At 49.1% G+C, this 21,253-nt stretch overlaps 3 protein-coding genes across 3 annotated transcripts in view; 1 reads left to right on the top strand and 2 right to left on the bottom strand.

Annotated features, from left to right (window-relative positions):
• The window catches only part of TCEANC2 (transcription elongation factor A N-terminal and central domain containing 2), a 77,703-nt gene extending 70,554 nt beyond the window's left edge, over positions 1 to 7,149 (bottom strand). Inside the window, exon 1 of the mRNA XM_086952524.1 lies at positions 6,909 to 7,149. Within this exon, the coding sequence (XP_086808650.1) occupies positions 6,909 to 7,010 (102 nt within the window). The 5' untranslated portion in view covers positions 7,011 to 7,149. The remainder of the gene's footprint in view (positions 1 to 6,908) is intronic.
• Positions 4,319 to 4,834, bottom strand: LOC147747254 (cytochrome c oxidase subunit 5B, mitochondrial-like). The gene has a single exon (XM_086936201.1). It carries the CDS (start codon positions 4,831 to 4,833, stop codon positions 4,450 to 4,452), a length of 384 nt encoding a protein of 127 aa, XP_086792327.1. The 5' UTR covers position 4,834; the 3' UTR covers positions 4,319 to 4,449.
• Positions 7,150 to 7,553: 404 nt separating the features above from the next.
• Positions 7,554 to 21,253, top strand: part of TMEM59 (transmembrane protein 59) — a 144,951-nt gene continuing 131,251 nt past the window's right edge. The window contains exon 1 of the mRNA XM_086952517.1: positions 7,554 to 7,772. Coding sequence (XP_086808643.1) covers positions 7,605 to 7,772 — 168 coding nt within the window. The 5' untranslated portion in view covers positions 7,554 to 7,604. The remainder of the gene's footprint in view (positions 7,773 to 21,253) is intronic.

Raw genomic sequence — 21,253 nt, 5'->3', positions numbered from 1 at the left:
GTGGCCACATCCACTGCCATCTGTTGTGCCTTACCTCGGGCCAGATACGAGGTGGGCTGCAGATCCCTGCTTGTGTGCCATTTGAGAGGGCAAAAATCCCAGGTAAAGCGATCTGGAAGTATCTGGGATCAGTGGCCGGCTGGGAGTGGACGGGAGATTGGAGTACCTGGTTCTGAGCAAACATGGGGAAATTGGACACCCGTCAACCTAAACTTACCTTTGATGCTGCAAAACAAAAAGGAACGACCTCCAAGCCAGAGAGTACAGCTCTGAATGGAACGGACCAGGCCGCAGGCGGGTCTTCAACCAACAAGATGAATGTCCAACAGATACTACAAGAAATGAGGCAAGGATTCGCCACAGTAGTGGATAAAGTAGACAAAATGTCGTCGAGAATGGACGCAATTGTGCACAAGAGGAACCAACATGAAGAAAGAATAGTGGAGACGGAGCGGCGCATTTCCGAAAATTATGACATCCCGACAGGGCACACAGCGCAGCTTACGCGAATGGACAATTTACTTCGGGTCATCGCAGCAAAGAACGAGGATTTGGAGGCCCGAAGTAGACGCAATAATATACGCGGGGTTGCCAGAGTCCACGAACACTGGGCGTATGGAGGACTATATAGAAAAGATGCTTCTGGCAACCATTGGGGCGGATGCCTCATAGTTGAGCAAGCCCACCTGTCTCTTGGACCGCAGCCGAAGCCAGGGACCCCACCTAGACCCATCATCGCTCGACTGCAAAATTATCGTGATCGAGATGTGGCCCTACGGGCAGCTCGCACCAAACAAACCTTGACCCACGACGGGGTGTCTTTCTCCATATACCCAGACTTCACCGCGATGGTCCAAGAGGAATAGCGCAAATTCATTGCGGTAAAAAAGAAACTCCGCGGGGCACAAATCGATTACGCCTTGCTATACCCGGCCCGGCTCCGGGTGACCCACCAGGAAAAGCAGCGCTTCTTCACTAATCCGCAGCAGGTAGAGGATTACTTACGCATGCTGAAGAAAACGCAACGTAGACCGAGTGGAAGGAGCCCTGCAAGCCAAGACAACCCACAAGAGACAGGTGAGGAATCCTGAGATGCCCCACGTTGCAGACTAGATGCAGACTTACTGAACTTTGTTTATGACTGGTGGCGCTCCAAATGTGGTAACGAGATTGGATTCACTAGATGAACATACAGCCGAATGGTACCGAGAGATCCGGTGGTAATGTATTCCAGGCCCCACTTCCCCTCCTTGGACGTAGCCCAGAGGTTATTTAGGTCGGAGGGCTAAGGGGGGGGACGTGGATGTGCGACCAGCTAGAGATGAACCCCAACAGGTGTACCCCTGTCTTAGATACTGTCGAATTGATGACAGAAATGTTGTTGTTGGGAATCTGTGGAGGGGGTGTGGTAGACTATACTGGCAAGTTGGGGCTGCTTCAGTGGGTAGGGGAAGGGGGGGAGATGTGCGGATGTGGGATTGTACTGTTGTAATGCTGAGTGTGGACTGTTTGCCACTAGGTAGGACTGTTTTCTTACGGGAGGAGAGGGAGGGAGACTATGGGACATTACAGGGCACAATGTTGTTTGAAGACACACCTTAGGGTTCCATGTTGGGATGGTACATACCACAGAGATGCTGCAGATTCACAGGAGAAATCGGTGGAGGGCAGTGATTATATGTTGCAGGACACTGATGAACTTCTCGCACTGATGAGGTTGACAGTTGGTTTACTGGGTGCCCGTTATCTGACATGGCAGTGACTGACCTAAACCTTATCACATGGAACTTGAGAGGACTCGGCGGCGACCGGCGTAAGAGACGACAAGTATTGTCTTATCTGGATAGACACACGATTCACATAGCATTTCTGCAAGAGACGCACTTCAGACCCCAACCAAATAACACTTTTGCTGGTAGATGGGCGGAGCATAGGCTGCTTTCTTCTCTTTTTTCTTTATCTGTTTATTGCACAGTATAGCAATCTAATCATTACATACAATTGTGGCGATGCAACCATAGTTAGAAAGTGATCGGGTAATCAAACGATAACTGAGTTTTGCACAGTGGGATTGCAAACTACCTGAATGATTCATTACGATGGTACATTTTTGCTTTTTTACAAAACAAGAAAGAAAAAAGGAAATCATATTGTAACTGAAGAAAAAGTGGTCATCTACGTACAAAGAGTAATACAAGATGATGATGTTGCGAGCACAATCAAGCAGGTCAGTCAGCACAAAATTATGGTTTATCAACAGCATGGCACATTGAGAATGGAACATCAAGGCTTTCAGATGCAGACCAGCCAATTGTCAAACTCCACAAAGGCGATTTCGGAACCTCACAGTGAAAAAGGCAACACTCAATGTGGTCACAGAGAGCAAACAGCAAGTCGCCAGGGCAGCCAATTCCGTGATCTAGCAATGTCGGCCATGTATGCACCAAGCGTAGAATGGCGCTGGAGGTAGCTCCCAAGTGGTGTTGTGGCTCTTCCTATCCCACCCCCGCAGGGACAAAGGAGTCAATCGATTGGGGTTGTGTCTCCTGAGCTAGCTTCGAAATGTATTTCCGGTATGGCCCCCATATGTCCAGCAGTCTGGAGGCAACGGGAACCATCTCGGAGTACTCAGCGCTGTTAACATTACAGTAAGCCATGCACCGCAAGTTTGTAGCGCTAGCGTTACAATTAGCTAAAAGGAAGGTGGCGTGTCGATGGGGTAGGGGGAGAGCACCCCAATTCAAAGATTGGATAAATGACCTACACATTGCCAAGTACAGCTAGAGACATATGCTGAACTACTGCCAGTGGCGTCCAGACCTAATGATATATGGGCCCCTTAAAATGTTATTTGTTAACTCGAGACAACTCAGACAGCCAAGAGGAGTCAGATATATGAGACGGGTATTGATAACCATTTGCTTTGAGCCTCATAACACACAAGTGGCAAAGATAGACGCGCAATGGACGACAAGGATGATACTGAAAAGCAGGGTTTGGGCTAGAGATAGTGCACACACGAAGGGCAGTTTAGTTTGAGAGTTTATAAGACATTTGATGATCATTCTCAGTATGCTGATGTTAGCCTGGTTAATGCCTCCTATTCTATACGATATAAGACAGCTGTGTCAATGCCTCTGTTTCGATGATGTACCGCACTGTCACGAAGTCTACTGGATCTCTTTTTTTTCTTCTTATAGCTAGACATGAGTGGTCAGCATGGTATATATGTAAGTGAAGTTGGGGGTAGGTTAACGATTGTACTGATGTTGTTTATATATGTAGAAAGCTGATAGCCATGGCTGGAATATATCAGGTATATTGTTGTGATCTATAAGCTGCATGCAACTTGCCACGTGCTCTCCACGGTGTACTGCCACATGTTACTGACCAACAACCGTGATGAAGTATGTACCTACCATGTTCTTTACCCAAACAATGAAACTCAATAAACAAAGTAAAAAAAAAAAAAAAGTACGTATTCCTTTGTAATTTCACTTTTCTGTCTTAAGACTGTGAGTTTGTTGAGGGATCAGCAAATTATTTATTTCCTCCACCCTGATCCCTGGTTACTGCCATAATAGCAATAGTTTAACACATTTGAAACCCTACGCTGCTGTCAATAACATGTTGAGTTACTTCAAGTGTCTGGTAATACACCCTGCATTCAGACCACTCACTTCTCATTCTCGCCCTTCACTTTCACCCTCACACTGATCCAGACGCACTCACACCATTCACCCACTTACCCTCCACTCACAGTGATCACTCTGCACTCATAGCTATCACAATGCGCTCATACTGATCACCATGTACTCACACCATTCACCCGCTCACCTTGCAATCACACTGATCACCATGCACTCACACCAGTCACCCACTTACCCTCCACTCAGTGATCACTCTGCACTCACAATGCACTTGCGCTGTTCACCCTGTACCTCACCCTGCAGTCACACGAGCACACTACTCACCGTGCACTTATGTGACACTTCACTCACCTGTCCCCCTCAGTCCTCAATCTGCAATCTAACTCCAAAAAGCCCACCACTAACCATACATTCATTCGTCCCACTCTGCACTAACATGCGCACCCAAATTCATATGGTCAACTCACTCACCCCTGTACACAAGTATGGGCATGTCGTGCCCCATTATGGTTTAGTCCTAAAGTACAAAAGGAGACATCTAAATGCACTGCAATCCAGACTTTCAGGGGCCACTTGATAGAGACAGTTCTGTTTTTCCCTGATTGACTGGAATAATTCCTAAACAGATTCTTGCAAATACCGTTTTGTTTAATTTCTTTTTAGAGAACGCCAATCGCAGCAGCTCTTTATTAGAGATTTCAACTGGAAAAGATAAATTACACCACACGTGGCAGACTGAGAACAAGTGGGAGTCCTGCGCCCGGAAATGCCAGGAAGTACAGCCAAAGCGATAAACAAACTAGTGAGGGAGCTCATGGGGGACAAGCTTGTAATGGCCACCACAAGACGGGCAGTGTTGGGGCTCTCCTTCATGAAGCCAAAACCAGATGACACTGGTGTTTTCCTCCTCACAAATGCAGCCTACAATCCTTTTCTTGTTGATGGAAGGGACGATGTGAGGGTCCTCCTTTGTCCCAGCATAATGAGGTGGTTTCAGGATACTGTATGGATCCTTGCCCTTCTCCAAAGCCTTCAAGACCTTCCTCTCCAGTCCTGTGACTTGCTCCTCATTGGTGGGAATACCTCCTGCAGACATCGACCTGGCCGCCAAGGGCACACGAGCGGTCCCAGTTCCACGGCTCAGAGCCCGCAGTGCGCTCCTCACCAGTAACCTTGAAGCCATGTTTCAGTTTAATGTCTGCACGTCCGACCGACCGACCGCTGGAACCGCAGAAGGTAGACGATATCGCTTCCGGGGCCAGTAATGTAATTGATGTGAGGGAGTCTATTACTATTTGCAGAGAAATGTGTTTGTTTCATGCAACAACCATAAAAAAGTTAGATCCAAGCGGGTCTTCATATATGAGAAATTGGAGGATATCACAGATATTATTCACTGTAAAATTAGTAGGCTGCTGCTTTCTTACAACAGTGAAAACACATCACTATCTCTGAATATTAGATGTAAACGCTTTTAGAATTTCGACTACAGTGCCTGTGCATCGTTAGTAGCCTGGCAAAATAGGGTACGACAGAACTGAAAGTAAATCATTTCAACTCGAAGCTGTACTGAACAGGGGCCCCCAAAATAGTTTTGGCCCTGGGCACCTATTATCCCTAACATGTTCCTGCCATCACAAAGTCTGTCAGACAACATTACCCTGAAGTAAACTAGACAACATCATTAATTTATTATTAGTTAATTTTTTTTTAAAACATAAGCCTGACGTGTCCCAAACCACCACTGCTTTAGGCAAGCAACTTATCGTACCACTAAGGAATTGTCAAATAGGTGTTTGTTCAGCACTTTCTCTGTGGGCTTTCAACTGTCTTCGGATCCATAACTGGTTGGTGGGCAATTATCTCATTATAATGCTGCCTAAAACGTTTGTGAATGATTTCTAGAGAAGACTTGTTTTTCGTGTACCAGCTCTGATCTAGGGAGTGCTCGAAACATCTGACAACACTGTCTTGGCTAACAACCCTTACAGTCCCTGTCTTGGCTGAAAATGTCTGCAGAATATTCAGCTTTGGGAGAAACTGCTATCAAAACTCTCTTGCCTTTCAGCTCGTCCTATTTATGTGAGATTGGTTTCTCAGGACTTGCGGTATTAAAGACTAAATACCGTTCAAGACTGGATGTGAAGCACAATCGGAGGATGGCAGGAGCAAAAATCCATCCAAAGATTGACCGTCTCTAAAAAACAGGCACACCTGTCACATTTATGTTGGTGGTGTTATTATCAATCCATGTAATGTGTAAAACAAAGCATCCTAGTAAAAACAATTTGCGCACATTTTATCTTGGAAAGTGGTGTTTTGAGCTGTGTAATAAGCCTCTGTCATTTCACAACACCCACTCACAAACCTGCAGTTTACTAAACACTCTTATTGTATTGAAAATTATTTGCTGGATCTGCCCGGAATGTGCGCGTGGCGGTCAATTCCATAAATTTCTGTCATGTGGTGAGGGGACCAACATCAAAAAAAATTCAGCTGGGGGGGCTCAACCTACAAAAGTTTGAAGACCTCTGGCATATGGCCATATCTGAACTGGGGTGGCGTGGTGAGCAAAATAACGATGGATTAAACCCAGAACTGTGATTGGGGGTGAATGTTTAGCCAAGGTGCAACATTCCGTCAATCACCTTGTGTGTTTTGCTGTTCGCCCTATGTGGGAAGGGTATGCCCAGACTTGGGTCCCGTGCTCATTATGCCACTGGAGTCAAGCTACCCTGGCTGATGATGGCTGATAGCCAGATACCGGTCCTATGATGCTTGATTTCGGTCAAGTGAAGACATGGGTTGGCAGTTAGGGCTGGACTGTTCCCATGAGGCACAGGATCAAGACTGATTTGCATATGGCCATGTCCGAACTGGGGTGGCGTGGTGAGCAAACTAACGATGGATTAAACCCAGATCTGTGACTGGGTGAATGTTTTGCCAATGTGCACCATTCCGTCCATCACCTTGTGTGTTTTGCTGTATTGTAAATATGCCGCAGACATGGTGGCGCAAGAGTTTCTCAGGGTGGCGCAGGGAAAGTGACAGATCTCTACGGATGCGTCACTTTCTTGTAAATCTGCCCCTAACTTTTTAAGTATTTACCGATCTATTCCAGCATGCACAATGCTGTTCACAAATAAACAGCGAGGTCTGTCTTGAGGTATTACACTCATGGCAGCTGTGTAACACCATGCCCGCTAGGGTCAAATAGTAATTTTCTACGTATTTCTTTTTCCAACATTAGTTCCATACCTTTAGGGATTCTATGGTTGCTTGTCGGTACACCTTTCCCCTTGGTTCACGTTTTTCTTGGTCAGGGTCACTCTTCTGTTTTCGAATTACGAATTTATCCATCGTTAAAATCAAGGTTTCCCTTGCTATATTTGTAAAGCGTCAGAACCGATGCTGAACATCCACGCTTGGCTCAATAAAATAGCACGGCCAGATTTCGCCGACTAAAGAAGCCAATCAAATAATACAGTTGCACCACCGTAAACTCGTAAGGCAACCCGTACAGCAAACGTGTGTTACCCTTTTCAGTCCCTGAATATGACTGGCGTATATAGTTGGTCAATGATTCAAACTACCTAAATCAATGAAAATGTACTATTCCGAGTCTCTGAACATGCAGAGGAAGTTTTCTGAAAATAGCGATTAAATATTGCATACATCATTAAGACTAACTGCGCGCAAAAAAATAGCTCAATAAAATGTTTTTAACATGAAAATGTATTGAAGCACTACTTTTTTAATTCAGATTTGAAATTTTTTCACCTTCACAACTTTTCTGTTATGTACCTTGTTTCCATAAGTTACAAAATGCGCACTCAAACATGGTCGCCTCATTCACGCATACTTGAGTTCTCTTTGAGCGCTAGTACCTTCTTCTATGTCTACGCGGAAGTCTATACCATCAACACAGTAACAACAAACACAGAGACGGATAAGATGGCTGCTGTACGTGTTCCTCTAGCGCTCCTCCTTTATCTAGGCAGTTGTTTGACGATTAGGGCAGACTCGCCCTCTACCTCGGATGACTTCAACTCCGTGCTGGGTGACTCTTTCTCCTGCCACGGTACCTGCCAGCTGACCTACCCACTACATACTTCTCCACAGGTGAGCTTAACACTCTATTAATCTACTCCTAAGGTGCGTCATGAGGACCCCCACGCCCCCCAAACCTTAACTAGATGTGTAGACCTCACTACCACAAACCCGCTCCTTCCCTAGGCTAGACACTAGGGTACCGCTCCGACCCAAGTTGAGGCTGTCTGCAAACATTGTGCAAACTAAACAGCTGGTACAAATATTAATTTTGAGCTTGGGCTTGTGGCATTAGTGTGCCCGATAATTGAGGACAGCGCAACAGAATGCGGTTTCCAAGTCACTCGCTTGGAAACATTTAACGATGTTCATGTTAGAGCCTTAGGTGTGTCTCTGAGCTTGCGCTCGTTCTTGGAATCACTCTACCCTCTCTAAATTCCAAACGCTTTCTACAGACTGGAGTGGGGACGTTCTCGTTCCAAGTCTTCCGCAACCTCAAAAAAAGGTTGTTCTACATAGAATGTAATCGGATCGTCTGCCGCAAATGCCCTCTTTGAGTGATGTGTGCTTAAGTTGATCACCCTACTGCAGGTTAATACGGACACCGTATCTAGTTCTGAACTTTCCAGCCACAAATCATTGATTTCAGTTGTGTTAGTATAATTAGTTCAGTGGAAGCAACACAAAACTTAAGCAACTGTGTCCTTAATGATCTGGAGGAAAGTGGTCACCCTACTTATACTGCCTAGTGGTGCTAGTAATTAATAGGACTCCCATTTCCAATGTAAGGATTATCAGTGTTTCTCATCTTGACTGCCAGTGTACCTGCTTTAATAGGGCGATTAACCAAGGGGCAAAAGAGATAGCTATGCTTGAAGTGTATCTGACCTATTTTATTTTTGAAGTTTTAAATAGAGCAAACCACATCACTGTCAACAACCGAGTGCTTACAAATGAAGGGGCGTATGTTAGACCTGGCATCAGTGGCATAGTTTCCCCTGACTATTTGCCTCCTAACCCCCTGTTTTGCTGACTTCATTTTTGTTGAATTTATGACTCTGGGTACTTTACCACGCCTAACTAGGGCTAAAGTGCATGTTCTCTTTACTTAAAACATTGGTTTATCCACAATGGTATATTTAATTTACTTATAAGTCCCTAGGAAAGTGTACTACATGTGCACAGGGCCTGTAAATTAAATGGTACTAGTGGTCCTGCAGCACTGATTGTGCCACTCACTTTAGCAGCCCTTTAAACTTGTCTCAGATCTGCCAATGCTGAGCTGTATGTGCAGTTTTGCTCCGCCCACCCGCGCACTTGGCCATATATCCCCGCCCCTTTTTTCCTTCTGTACCCTCCCCGCCTCCCAGCTGCTCCGCGCACTTGGCCATATATGGCGACCGTGCGACGCAGGTGAGTGTGACCCAGTTCTGGGACACCCCCGCGCCGCATGGCCACCAGCTGCTGCGTGTGCCTCCCCTTCTAATCTGCCTCGCTGCCCGACTGCCGCCTCGTGACCACGCCCCCTCCTTCGAGCGGCGTGGTCCGTGCTAGGCGCTTCTCCCCCTGTGCCCCTGGTGTTTTCACTGTTTGAATTGTTTTTATATTTCTGATTGTTGTTTTTACCCTGTGTTTTGCCTGTTTTCTCTGCCAGTAGCCGCCCTCCGTATTCCCTCCCCGCTCCCCGCCACCACCGCTGACCCCGCCCCTTTTTTCCTTCTGTACCCTCCCGCCTCCCAGCTGCTCCGCCCACCCGCGCACTTGGCCATATATGGCGACCGTGCGACTCAGGTCAGTGTGACCCAGTTCTGGGACACCCCCGCGCCGCACGGCCACCAGCTGCTGCGTGTGCCTCCCCTTCTAATCTGCCTCGCTGCCCGACTGCCGCCTCGTGACCACGCCCCCTCCTTCGAGCGGCGTGGTCCGTGCTCGGCGCTTCTCCCCCTGTGCCCCTGGTGTTTTCACTGTTTGAATTGTTTTTATGTTTCTGATTGTTGTTTTTACCCTGTGTTTTGCCTGTTTTCTCTGCCAGTAGCCGCCCTCCGTATTCCCTCCCCGCTCCCCGCCACCACCGCTGACCCCGCCCCTTTTTTCCTTCTGTACCCTCCCCGCTCCCGCCTCCCAGCTGCTCCGCCCACCCGCGCACTTGGCCATATATGGCGACCGTGCGACGCAGGTGAGTGTGACCCAGTTCTGGGACACCCCCGCGCCGCACGGCCACCAGCTGCTGCGTGTGCCTCCCCTTCTAATCTGCCTCGCTGCCCGACTGCCGCCTCGTGACCACGCCCCCTCCTTCGAGCGGCGTGGTCCGTGCTCGGCGCTTCTCCCCCTGTGCCCCTGGTGTTTTCACTGTTTGAATTGTTTTTATATTTCTGATTGTTGTTTTTACCCTGTGTTTTGCCTGTTTTCTCTGCCAGTAGCCGCCCTCCGTATTCCCTCCCCGCTCCCCGCCACCACCGCTGACCCCGCCCCTTTTTTCCTTCTGTACCCTCCCCGCCTCCCAGCTGCTCCGCCCACCCGCGCACTTGGCCATATATGGCGACCGTGCGACTCAGGTGAGTGTGACCCAGTTCTGGGACACCCCCGCGCCGCACGGCCACCAGCTGCTGCGTGTGCCTCCCCTTCTAATCTGCCTCGCTGCCCGACTGCCGCCTCGTGACCACGCCCCCTCCTTCGAGCGGCGTGGTCCGTGCTCGGCGCTTCTCCCCCTGTGCCCCTGGTGTTTTCACTGTTTGAATTGTTTTTATATTTCTGATTGTTGTTTTTACCCTGTGTTTTGCCTGTTTTCTCTGCCAGTAGCCGCCCTCCGTATTCCCTCCCCGCTCCCCGCTTCCCGCCACCACCGCTGACCCCGGCCCTTTTTTCCTTCTGTACCCTCCCCGCTCCCGCCTCCCAGCTGCTCCGCCCACCCGCGCACTTCGCCATATATGGCGACCGTGCGAACGCTCAGCGGGCGCGCCGATTGTGCGCCGAAGGCGCGCCAAAGGTAAGCCCGTCCACGCCTGGACCGCGCCCAGTGCCAGGACCCCTGGCCCACGAGGACCCCGACCGACCCGCCTGACGTACACCGCCGCCACCCTCATCGCACTCAACACCGGCCGAGTCCCGGGATGCTACCGAGCCACCCCACGACGCGTCCACGGACCCTTCAGCTGCAACACCTGCAAGTTCACCTGCATCCGGACCTGCCCAACACCAGCACCTGCCAAGCCGAACACCAGCAGCAACCACCTCAAGTGCATCCTGCTCAACACCCGCTCCGTCCACAGACACGCCATCGAACTCTGGAACCTCCTAGACGCCACAGCCCCTGACGTTGCCTTCATCACGGAGACCTGGATGAACGCCTCCTCAGCGCTCGACATCGCCAAAGCCATCCCAGAAGGCTACAAGATCACCCGGAGGGACCGCAACGCCAACCAGATAGGAGGAGGCATCGCCATCATCCACAGGAACACCATCCGCATCACGACCAGCACCGACAACACCCCTCCCTCCGCCGAACACCTGCATTTCCAGATCCACACCGACCCAAAGACCACCCTCAGAGGCACCCTGATCTACCGACCTCCGGGACCACGCATCCAATTCAGCGAGGACATCGCCGACTTCGTCAGCCCGCATGCCCTCCCCTCCGCTGACTACATCCTCCTGGGGGACTTCAACTTCCACCTGGAGAACAACAACGACTGCAACACCAGCACCCTGCTCGACAACCTCGCCAACCTTGGACTCAAGCAGCTGGTGTCCACCCCCACCCACCTCGCCGGACACACACTCGACGCCATCTTCTCATCCAGCAAAGACATCGCCTTCAGCCACGCAACAGAACTCCACTGGACGGACCACAGATGCATCCACTTCACCTTCAGAAGAACGACGATCCACCACCACCAGCAACAGGTTGCCCGAAGAAGCTGGAACAAGATCACAGCCGACCAGCTCGCCGCTTCCCTGAGCCAGCACCCTCCGGCCAGCTCAGCGAACCCCAGCCAGGCCGCAGACAACCTTTTGAAGTGGATCAGCAAATGCGCAGACAAACTCGCCCCTCTGAGGATCCCGCCCAGCAGACCCGGCAGTAAGAGAGCCCCCTGGTTCACCGACGAACTCAAGAGCTCCAAGAAGAACTGCCGAGCCCTCGAGAAAGCCCGGAGAAAGGAATCCACACCGGACAACAGGACCACCCTCAAGCTCGCCACCCGGAAACACCACCAACTGATCCGCACCGCCAAGAAAACGGCTTTCAAGAACCGACTGGACAACAACGCACACAACTGCAAGGAACTCTTCAACATCGTGAAAGAGCTCTCCTACCCCAACGCCGGAAATAACGACATCACCCCATCGCAAGACCTCTGCAACTCCCTCGCCTCCTACTTCCACAACAAGATCGCGGACATACACAACAGCTTCAGCACTCAACCGACGCACGCCACGACCGCAGCAACACCGCCCACCACCACCCTCCGCGCCTGGACTCCGGTCAACACCGAAGACACCGTCCGCATGATGAACTCCATCCACTCCGGATCTCCGACCGACCCCTGCCCTCACCACGTCTTCAACAAGGCCGACGCTGTCATCGCACCCCACCTGCGGGACATTATCAACACCTCATTCGACACCGCCACCTTCCCCGAGAGCTGGAAGCACGCCGAACTCAGCGCTCTACTCAAGAAACCTACAGCAGACCCCACCGAACTCAAGAATTACCGCCCCATCTCTCTACTCCCGTTTCCAGCCAAAGTCATCGAGAAGACCGTCAATGCACAGCTGGCCGCCTTCCTCGAGACGAATGGATCCCTCGACCCATCACAGTCCGGATTCCGCGCCAACCACAGCACCGAGACCGCCCTCATCGCTGCCACCGACGACATCCGAGCCCTGATGGACAACGGAGAAACAGCGGCCCTCATCCTCCTAGACCTCTCCGCGGCTTTCGACACGGTCTGCCACCGCACCCTAGTGCAGTGCCTCAGCAACGTCGGAATCCAGGAGAAGGCCCTGGAATGGATCGTCTCCTTCCTCGACGGAAGAACACAGAGAGTCCGCCTACCACCGTACAAGTCGGAGGCCACCGAAGTCATCTGCGGCGTCCCTCAAGGATCCTCGCTGAGCCCTACACTCTTCAACGTCTACATGCGCCCCCTCGCGGCCATCGCACGCCAACACAACCTCAACATAATCTCCTACGCCGACGACAACCAGCTGATCCTCTCCCTGACCAATGACCCCGCCGCCGCCAGAGCCAACCTGCACGAAGGGATGAAAGAGGTAGCTGAATGGATGACGACGAGCCGCCTGAAACTGAACTCAGACAAGACGGAGGTCCTCATCCTGGGTTCCTCGCCCTCCGCCTGGGACGACTCCTGGTGGCCCCCCGCCCTGGGCACCGCACCCAAACCGACGAACCACGCACGCAACCTGGGTTTCATCCTGGACTCCTCCCTCTCCATGACCAGGCAAGTCAACGCCGTCTCCTCGTCGTGCTTCAACATCCTGCGCATGCTTCTGAAGATCTTCTGGTGGATCCCCACGGAGACCAGGAAGACCGTCACCCAGGCCCTCGTCACCAGCCGACTGGACTACGGCAACGCACTCTACGCCGGAACCACCGCCAAGATCCAGAAGAGACTCCAGCGGATCCAGAACGCCTCAGCCAGACTCATCCTCGACATCCCACGGAACAGCCACATCTCCGGACACCTGAGACCTGCACTGGCTCCCCGTCAACAAAAGAATCACCTTCCGGCTCCTCACCCACGCACACAAAGCCCTACACGATCAAGGCCCGAGCTACCTCAACAACCGAATCAACTTCTACGCCCCCAAACGCCACCTCCGATCTGCCAGCCACGCCCTCGCCGCCGTCCCACGCATCCGTAGAACCACTACAGGAGGAAGGTCCTTCTCCTACCTGGCCGCCAAGACCAGGAACTCCCTCCCAGCCGATCTGCGCCTGACCCAAGACCACCTCTCCTTCAGGAAGAAGCTCAAGACCTGGCTGTTTGAGCAGTAACGGCACCCCCCCCCCCAAGCGCCTTGAGACCCTACGGGTAGGTAGTGCGCTCTATAAATGTCAGTGATTGATTGATTGATTGGTTTTAAGTTGCCATGTCGACCTGGCAAGTTAACCCTCTTGCTAGGCCCAATCCTTCCTTTTTTAATACACAGAAGGCTCCATTGAGATATCTCCTGGACAGCCCCAAGGGAAGGGTGTAGTGTATTTAAAAAGCGTGACATGTACCTTTAACTTTTACATGTCCAGGTAGTGAAAAAGTCTTAAATTCGTTTTTCACTACTTCAAGTCCTATCTCTCCCATAGGTTAACATTGGGATTACCTTATTACAACATATAAATGTAATTTCCATTTAGGTAGACATAGGACCCCAAGTTTGGTGTCTCTGAATCACAATTTAAAATCTTAAATTATGGTGTAGCTAGATTTGGAATATTAAATAAAAAAATGCCACTTTTAGAAAGTTGGAATGTTCTTACTTTAGCCATTTGGTGCCTTCTGCCTGTTTCTGAATACACATCTAGGGTGGGTTACGGCTGGGCTTTGTACATTCCCTCCAGACAGCCACACACTAAGGTGTGCTGATGGGCCATCCAGATTCTGATTGGCCACCCTGTGCAGGATACTAGGGAGGAGCTGACACACCCAAAAGGGTTGTGTTCTGTCCCCGCAAAAAGGGCTGCATACCACCCTGTGGTGAACCTGGCGCCAGGGCAGAGATGGCAGGGACTCTATGCACTTCCAATGTGAATGTTAAGAATGATTTGTAGAGCGCACTTACACCGATTGGTTTCATGGCGCTGTAGGAAAAGGCAGGATTCGTTACTCGATAAGACATTAGTTGTAGGCTTGCTTATAGAGCCAGGTTTTAAGTGCTCTTCGGAATTTCATGAGGTCCGAAAAGGGCTCGGATTTCCAAGGGGAGGAAATTCCAAAGCCTAGGAGCGAGTGTGGCAAATCTGCAGCCTCCTGTGCGCTTCCGTCTGAAGGAGAGGTTGTGGAGAAATGAGAGGTGGGCTGAGCGTAGGTTACGGGTAGGGGTATGCCTGACTTGTTGTTTATGAATTTAGGACTTTTGCAGTGTAAAGATTTAAAAATCAAACATTCCGTTTTGAAAGTGCAACGTTGAGACGTGGGGAGCCAGTAAAGCTTCCTAAGTAACGGGAGTGGCTGGTTGCCATCTGGGTTGACTTGGAATCAGTCTGGCTGTGTGGTTCTGAACCATCTGCAGTCGCTTTAACAGGTAGAGTGGCATGCCAAGGTATAGGGAATTGGCGTAGTCTAGATGGGACAGGACAGTGGCTATCACCACCTGGGTGAGGGCCTCTGGCGTGAGGAGACGACGGACCTTTCTTATTTTACTAAGTTGGAAAAAAAAATTTGGAGACTACAAGACCCACTTGCGTTTTCAGTGAGAGATCGCTGTTTAGTGTGACTCCAAGTGTTTTTGCCGACGGTGAGGGAGAAGGTGGGGAGCCCATCTCTAGAGGCCAGTAATGTGGGCCCCGTGCTTGTGGCTGTCCCCTGTGAGTACCAGCTCAGTCTTACCAGGGTTTAATTTGAGTTGGTTTTGGTCCCTCCAAAGTTGGATGAACCTCATGGTAGACTGGAAGTTGGTGATTGATTTCTCAGTGTTGTTTATCGTGAAGAGCAGTTGTAGGTCATCTGCGTAGGTCAAGACAGTCACCTTCCTATCTCTAAGGGACTGAATTAGGGGGAAGATGTAGAGGTTGAACAAGTGGACGGACAGGGAGGAGCCCTGTAGGACGCCGCAGGTGATTCTCTGTTTGGGGGCAACCAGATTGTTGAGACGGATGGCCTGGGATCTGTTGCAAGGCCTCTCATTGACGTTTCCTCCACTACAAAGGAACACTGGCTATACATACTGAACCCCTAACACTATCAACTCAGTACTCTGCCAGGAAGAAGGACTGTTGTGCTGATGAAAGATCTGTCACTCTGCTGGACTCCTGCTTTGGGGTGCTGCCCTCATGCCTGAGAGTGAGAAAGGACTGAACTTGCATCTCTCCACCACTTGGACCCAGAGTTGCTCCTCTGGCTTCTCCTGTTGGAAGTCTCAGAGACATCTAAGCCTTCACTCCACTCATCAACAGCACCGGGACTCTGCCATCTGAGATTCTTGCCCTGCCAAGTGGTGCCAATCCAGTCCTGGGCCCTTGGAAGTGAGTTGAAATTGCTGCAACTGCAAAACACGCCGCCATCATTGCGTGACTTGGAACTGACGCATCTCCTTCGACGCTGACACATCGCTGCTGCTGCCAGGATCGAGGACATTGCATCACCGACTGGCTGCTCGTTGATGACGCATCTCTGATTTGTGTGGTTTGGAACCGACATATCGCCTACATCTCCAGAATCGATGGGAACGCATTTCCTCGACATCAAGGCAAACCCGAACCAAGGTACTGTTTCAGCGTGCCATGGCAGGTCCCTGTATCTGACCCGCGCTCCATCACGGTCGGCCTGATTTGTCCCAGTCAAGCACGACCAGATGGCCCCCATTGGTGCCTTAAGCTTTTAAGTACTATATTTCAAGATGGTCTTTAAAAATTCATAACTTCGGTTCTGCTTAATGGATTTGGTCTTGTTTTGTTCAATAAATTAAGCTTTATCTTTCTAACCAGGTGTGGTTTATTTTTATGTGGTGTTGTCACTGTTTTACTATTTTAAGTGTTGTACAAGTACTGCACACATTGCCTTTTAAGTTAAGCCTTACTGTACTGTGCCATGCTACCAGAGGCTGAGTACAGATTAATTTAGGTGTGTATCTGACCCTGACTAGGCTTGTGGTAACTGCTTGGAAAGGGTGCAAACCTCTGCCAACCATAAACCCGATTATTAACACCATACATACAATCATTCAAAAAACAAAATGTGTTCGGATAACTTGTATTAAAAATAAGCAGGTAGATATGTCGCAGAATGCATGCACAATTTGTTATTCATGTACCAAAAGTCGATACAATTTTGTTATAAAAAAAAATAAATAAGCAGTCGCTGCAAATGAATAATGTAATACATATTGAACATCTTATCCCACATCCTAGCTGAAGGTCCGTGTTCAGGGCCAATTGAATGAAGCAGCAGTATTTTCTCAAAGAACTTTAGCCTGCTTGCTCTTGCCGGCAGAAAAAGGCAGGACACACTTTCTCCTAACGTGTTTGCAATGCAATAGTTCTCGCATTTGCAAGAGTTCAAGCTATTGGCATTGTAAATGACAATGTCTTTTATTTGTTTAAAAAAAAACATAAATAAAAGGCATTGTCATTTATAATACCAATAGCTCAAACTCTCGTAAATGCGAGACCTATTGCATTGCAAATGCTTGTTAACACTTTCTGGGCAAAAGTTTCACCTCGTTAGTACCATTTTGACACCCAAATACAGAAATAAGCAATCTTAAGTCAATCTTTGAGGGGGGTGTGCCACTGCCTAACAAAACAGCTTTTTTAGGAACTTTTGATCTGTTGGAGCTAGAAACCATATTTTTTTATATATATTGTTTTTTTTGCAACATCTACAGTGAACACAGCTTAGCGCCTACAACCTCGGGGGCCGTCAGCATACATTTTACGTCAGTTGGCACAGTGAACACAGCCTTTTTGCCGACATCCCTAGGACCCGGCGGCGATTGTAATGTTCAGGACATTGAAATGTTTCTCTTTGAATCAAAGTTCTGCAGGCGCGCTGTAGCTCTGTTTTGTATCTTAGTATAAAACCCATTAACCCTCATTAACTTCCCCCTGAACCCCCCGCCACTCTCCAATTGCCAGTTTAGTGCTACATGTCACAATTTAGGATCGCTATATAATGTCCATAGTCTCCTAACATACCTGTCCGTGTATTGTCTCGTGCCCTCTCCTTTAGGTGGACTAGCATGCCTGCGCCCTCTGCGTTCACCCTGAGTGAGACTATCCACTCCCCGCTCGCTCTTAGACCTACTTAAAGTGTCGTCCTGATGGCCAGCGCCTCCCGAGCCTAGCCATCTCTTGTACGGCTCCCAAATATCCACTGGCCTTGATCTAGCAGGCATCAGTTCCCAATAGTTTGTCAGTTGATCCCTGCAGTATGTGACTGTATTTAACCAACCCGCGATCGTAGGGGGCCGTTTTTTCAACCAGTGAAGCGCCACCTGTCGCTTTGTCAATAGTAGCAGCATAGCTGTCAGCTTGCGCGAACCCTTCGGAATCTCCAGTACAAATCCCATTAATGCCACCAGCGGGGTGAGGTGCATCTGTGCTTCGGTGATGTCTCCAATGTGTCTACCCACCTCAACCCAATATTGTGCGATCGACCTGCAGTTCCAGGCCAGGTGTAGGAATGTCGCACCTAACGATCCACATCTCCAGCACCTTGTGTCAGGCTGCAAGCCCATACGATGCAACTGAATCGGCTTTCGATATACCCTATGTAAAAACGTAAAATGTATTAGCCGCAGTCTATAATTTGGCGATAGGTGTTCTATTTGCGAACAGCAAAATTGCCACTGTTTATCAGTTATTGTGGATCCAGTCTCACCCTTCCACTGTGCTTTGGAAGTGCTTATGGTGATGGGGGACGTGTCTTGTGTCGTGCGATATATGCAGGTGATCAGTTTGCGTGGAGATGTTATTTGACAGTACGCCCTCCATCGCCTCCAGCATGGGGGGCCTCTACGGGAAGTTATCATACCTAGCTCTGCTCGCAGCTCTAAGTTGGTATTACAGCAACATCTGATGCCAAAGGTGTCTGTTGCTTGCACAACTGTTGTAAAGTGAGAAAAGTGTCCTCTGGATATGAGTCGCTGCCCTTCGTCAGGCCATGTGCCTGCGCTCTCAATGTGATGGCCCGGTCCGTCAGCGGTGCCAGTAGTGGATTGCCCCCCCCCCCCAATTGCATTGAGGGGGCATACAGTTTGTTTTGACCTGCCCTCTTAGCTATATTCTTCCAAACTCATCTTGTTGTCTCAACTGTATCTATCTCCATATGTGGCCTCTTGTAAGGTTGGTATACTGCTGTGGGGTTGGCGCCACTCTGTCTATTTCTATTGCTACATGAGGCTGATAGGGTGTGGGGTGGTGCCAGAAATGGAGGTTTTGTGCCTGTGCGCTATGTGCTTAGAGTTCAAAGTCCGGAGCCGCCATCCCGCCCTGGCCAAAAGGCAGTGTCAACCGGTTCCAGGATACTCGGGGTTATTTTCCCACCCATGTCGGCTCAATAATACTCGTGTGTAGCCGTCTAAAAAAATGTGCATTCAGGGGCATCTGTATATTTACAAAGAGATATAAGAGTTTGGGAAGTTTGACCATTTCGTGATAGCTATACGGCCCGTCAGCGATAGTGGAAGTCTTTTCCAGCATTGGACCTTACTTTGCACCCTGTCCATCACTCTCCCGTAGTTTGCCAGCCATATTTCCTGTATGGATCTACTTCTCCAAATGGCGAGGTAGTGAGTTTCCCCCTCTGCCCACTGAATGGGGAATTCCGTGACTCATGGGTCAGTGTCATCAGTGAGAGGCAGGAACACCGATTTCTCACAGTTAATCTGTATCCCGGTTAATCCGCCATAGCGCACCAGTTGGCGAGTCGGTTAGCGTTTCTCTGAGAGGATTGAATCGGTGCGTCTATTGTAGTAATTTGACAATGTGGGCTAGTATACCTATCTAATCAACTATACAGATTTATTCAGGAACGAGTTGAAAAATTGATCTAACCAAATATAGTAATTATTTTACGTGTTGAATTTGTGTCGAGGACCAATTGTTCATTGTAATATCACATACCTAATCTAGGCAGAAGAGTGAACAGATACTTCCACTCCAGCGCGTCAAACGCTTTTGTAGCGTCCAATAAGGCCGCTACAGCCTGCTCATGAGGGGCCAGTTAATGCAATACCCCAAATATAGTCTGCAAGTTATGCGCCATTGAGCGGCCCAGGATAAACCCGGATTGATCTGGCTGTGCAATCTCCTGTAACATCGGCTGTAATCTATTTGCGAGTAGTTTAGCGCAAATATTCACGTCTAGATTGATTAACGTCAGCGGCCGATAAGAATCCGGCCTGGTAGGGTCCTTGTCAGGCTTCAATATCGTGATTATTGTGGCCTCCCTTAAAGTAGGCGGCAGTATACCATGTCCATTGCCTCTAGATAGACTTGTAAGAGATACGGGGCAAGGATATCAGCATATTCCTTATAAAAGGCTGCTGCCAACCAGTCTGCACCTGGGTATTTGTTCGACGGCATACTACTTATCTGTCTCACATCTTCAACCGTGATCGGCGAGTCCATGTACTCTCGGGCGCCCCTGTTAAACCATGCTAACGCCACTGTGTCCAAGTATTCTTCAATATTTGCCTGGGCTGGGTTCGCCCGGGAGGTGTATAATTGTTTATTAAAGTGAGTCATTGTGTGCACAATATCACTCGGTGCTCTGACTGTCTAACCGCTCTCCGTTTGTAATTCAGTAATATAATTTGCTCCCCTCGGGGTTCTAAGCAGACCAGCTAATGTTTACCCAGCTCTTTCCCCCTCTTCGTATCTTCTAGCTTGTGCATATTTGTACATATACGCCGTTTCCCGTTCTGCCTCTGACTGGTACTCCGTCAACTTTGATCGTAAATGAGTCAGGGCAGCAGGAGTTGGGGAATGTTGGACTGCTCTTTCTAGTTCGCCTATTTCACGTTCCAACCTGCACAGAGTGGTACGTATGTCTCTAAGTAACCCGGTTTTTAGCCCCATACAGTTCCCTCTGATAACTACCTTGAACGCCTCCCATACTACGCTTGAGCATTGCAGCAAATATATTTCCCATAGATGAATCCGTCTGATCTCCCAACAGCATTCTAAAATATTTCAACTGAAAAGCCCAAAAATACAACTCAAAATCCGGGGCTGCGAGCCCACCCTTGATGAGCTTTCTTCGTATCTTTCTCCAGGATATACACGATCCCTTTGAAGCTCATATAAAAGAGCAAATATCGCTCTGTAGTCTCTTTACCCATGCTTTTTTTAAATGCCAGCGGGACTGTCTCAAACAAAAACTTTGGCAGAATCACCATCTTCACCAAATTCGTTCGACCATACAGGGTAAGTGGTAGGTGTGCCCAGCCTTGCAAAATAGCAGCGATTTCTCCTTTTATTTTTAGGAAGTTAATTTTAGTGAGCTCTTCAATGTTGTGTGTAACCCTCACCCCCAAATATCTCATCTCTGCTTTACATGTTACCCCTTCTGTATCTATATTCCAGGCCATAATCTCAGTCTTTTCCTTGTTTAACTCTTATCCAGAAACATGCCCAAAATTCTTTGTTATTTCTAAAAGCCCTTGTATTGACTGCTGCAATTTAGGGAAATGGATGATAATACCGTCGGCATATAAGCCAATTTTCTTTGTCCACCTCTCTACAATAAAAGGAGGGATAGATTCAGCATTCCTAATCTTGCAAGCGAGGGGCTCTATATATAAGTCAAACAGGGGAGACAAGGGACACCCCTGCTGTGTCCCCCTCATCACCTTAATGAACTTTGTTAAAA

This window comes from Lissotriton vulgaris, chromosome 1_1 (assembly GCF_964263255.1).
Source record: "Lissotriton vulgaris chromosome 1_1, aLisVul1.2, whole genome shotgun sequence".
Taxonomy (NCBI): domain Eukaryota; kingdom Metazoa; phylum Chordata; class Amphibia; order Caudata; family Salamandridae; genus Lissotriton; species Lissotriton vulgaris.
Note: the sequence above shows the minus strand (reverse complement) of the source record. Positions and strands in the feature narration are given on the sequence as shown.

What these genes read in the sequence shown, in the direction of transcription:
- LOC147747254 (XM_086936201.1), bottom strand. Translation starts at nt 4,833, where the DNA reads ATGGCTTCAAGGTTACTGGTGAGGAGCGCACTGCGGGCTCTGAGCCGT.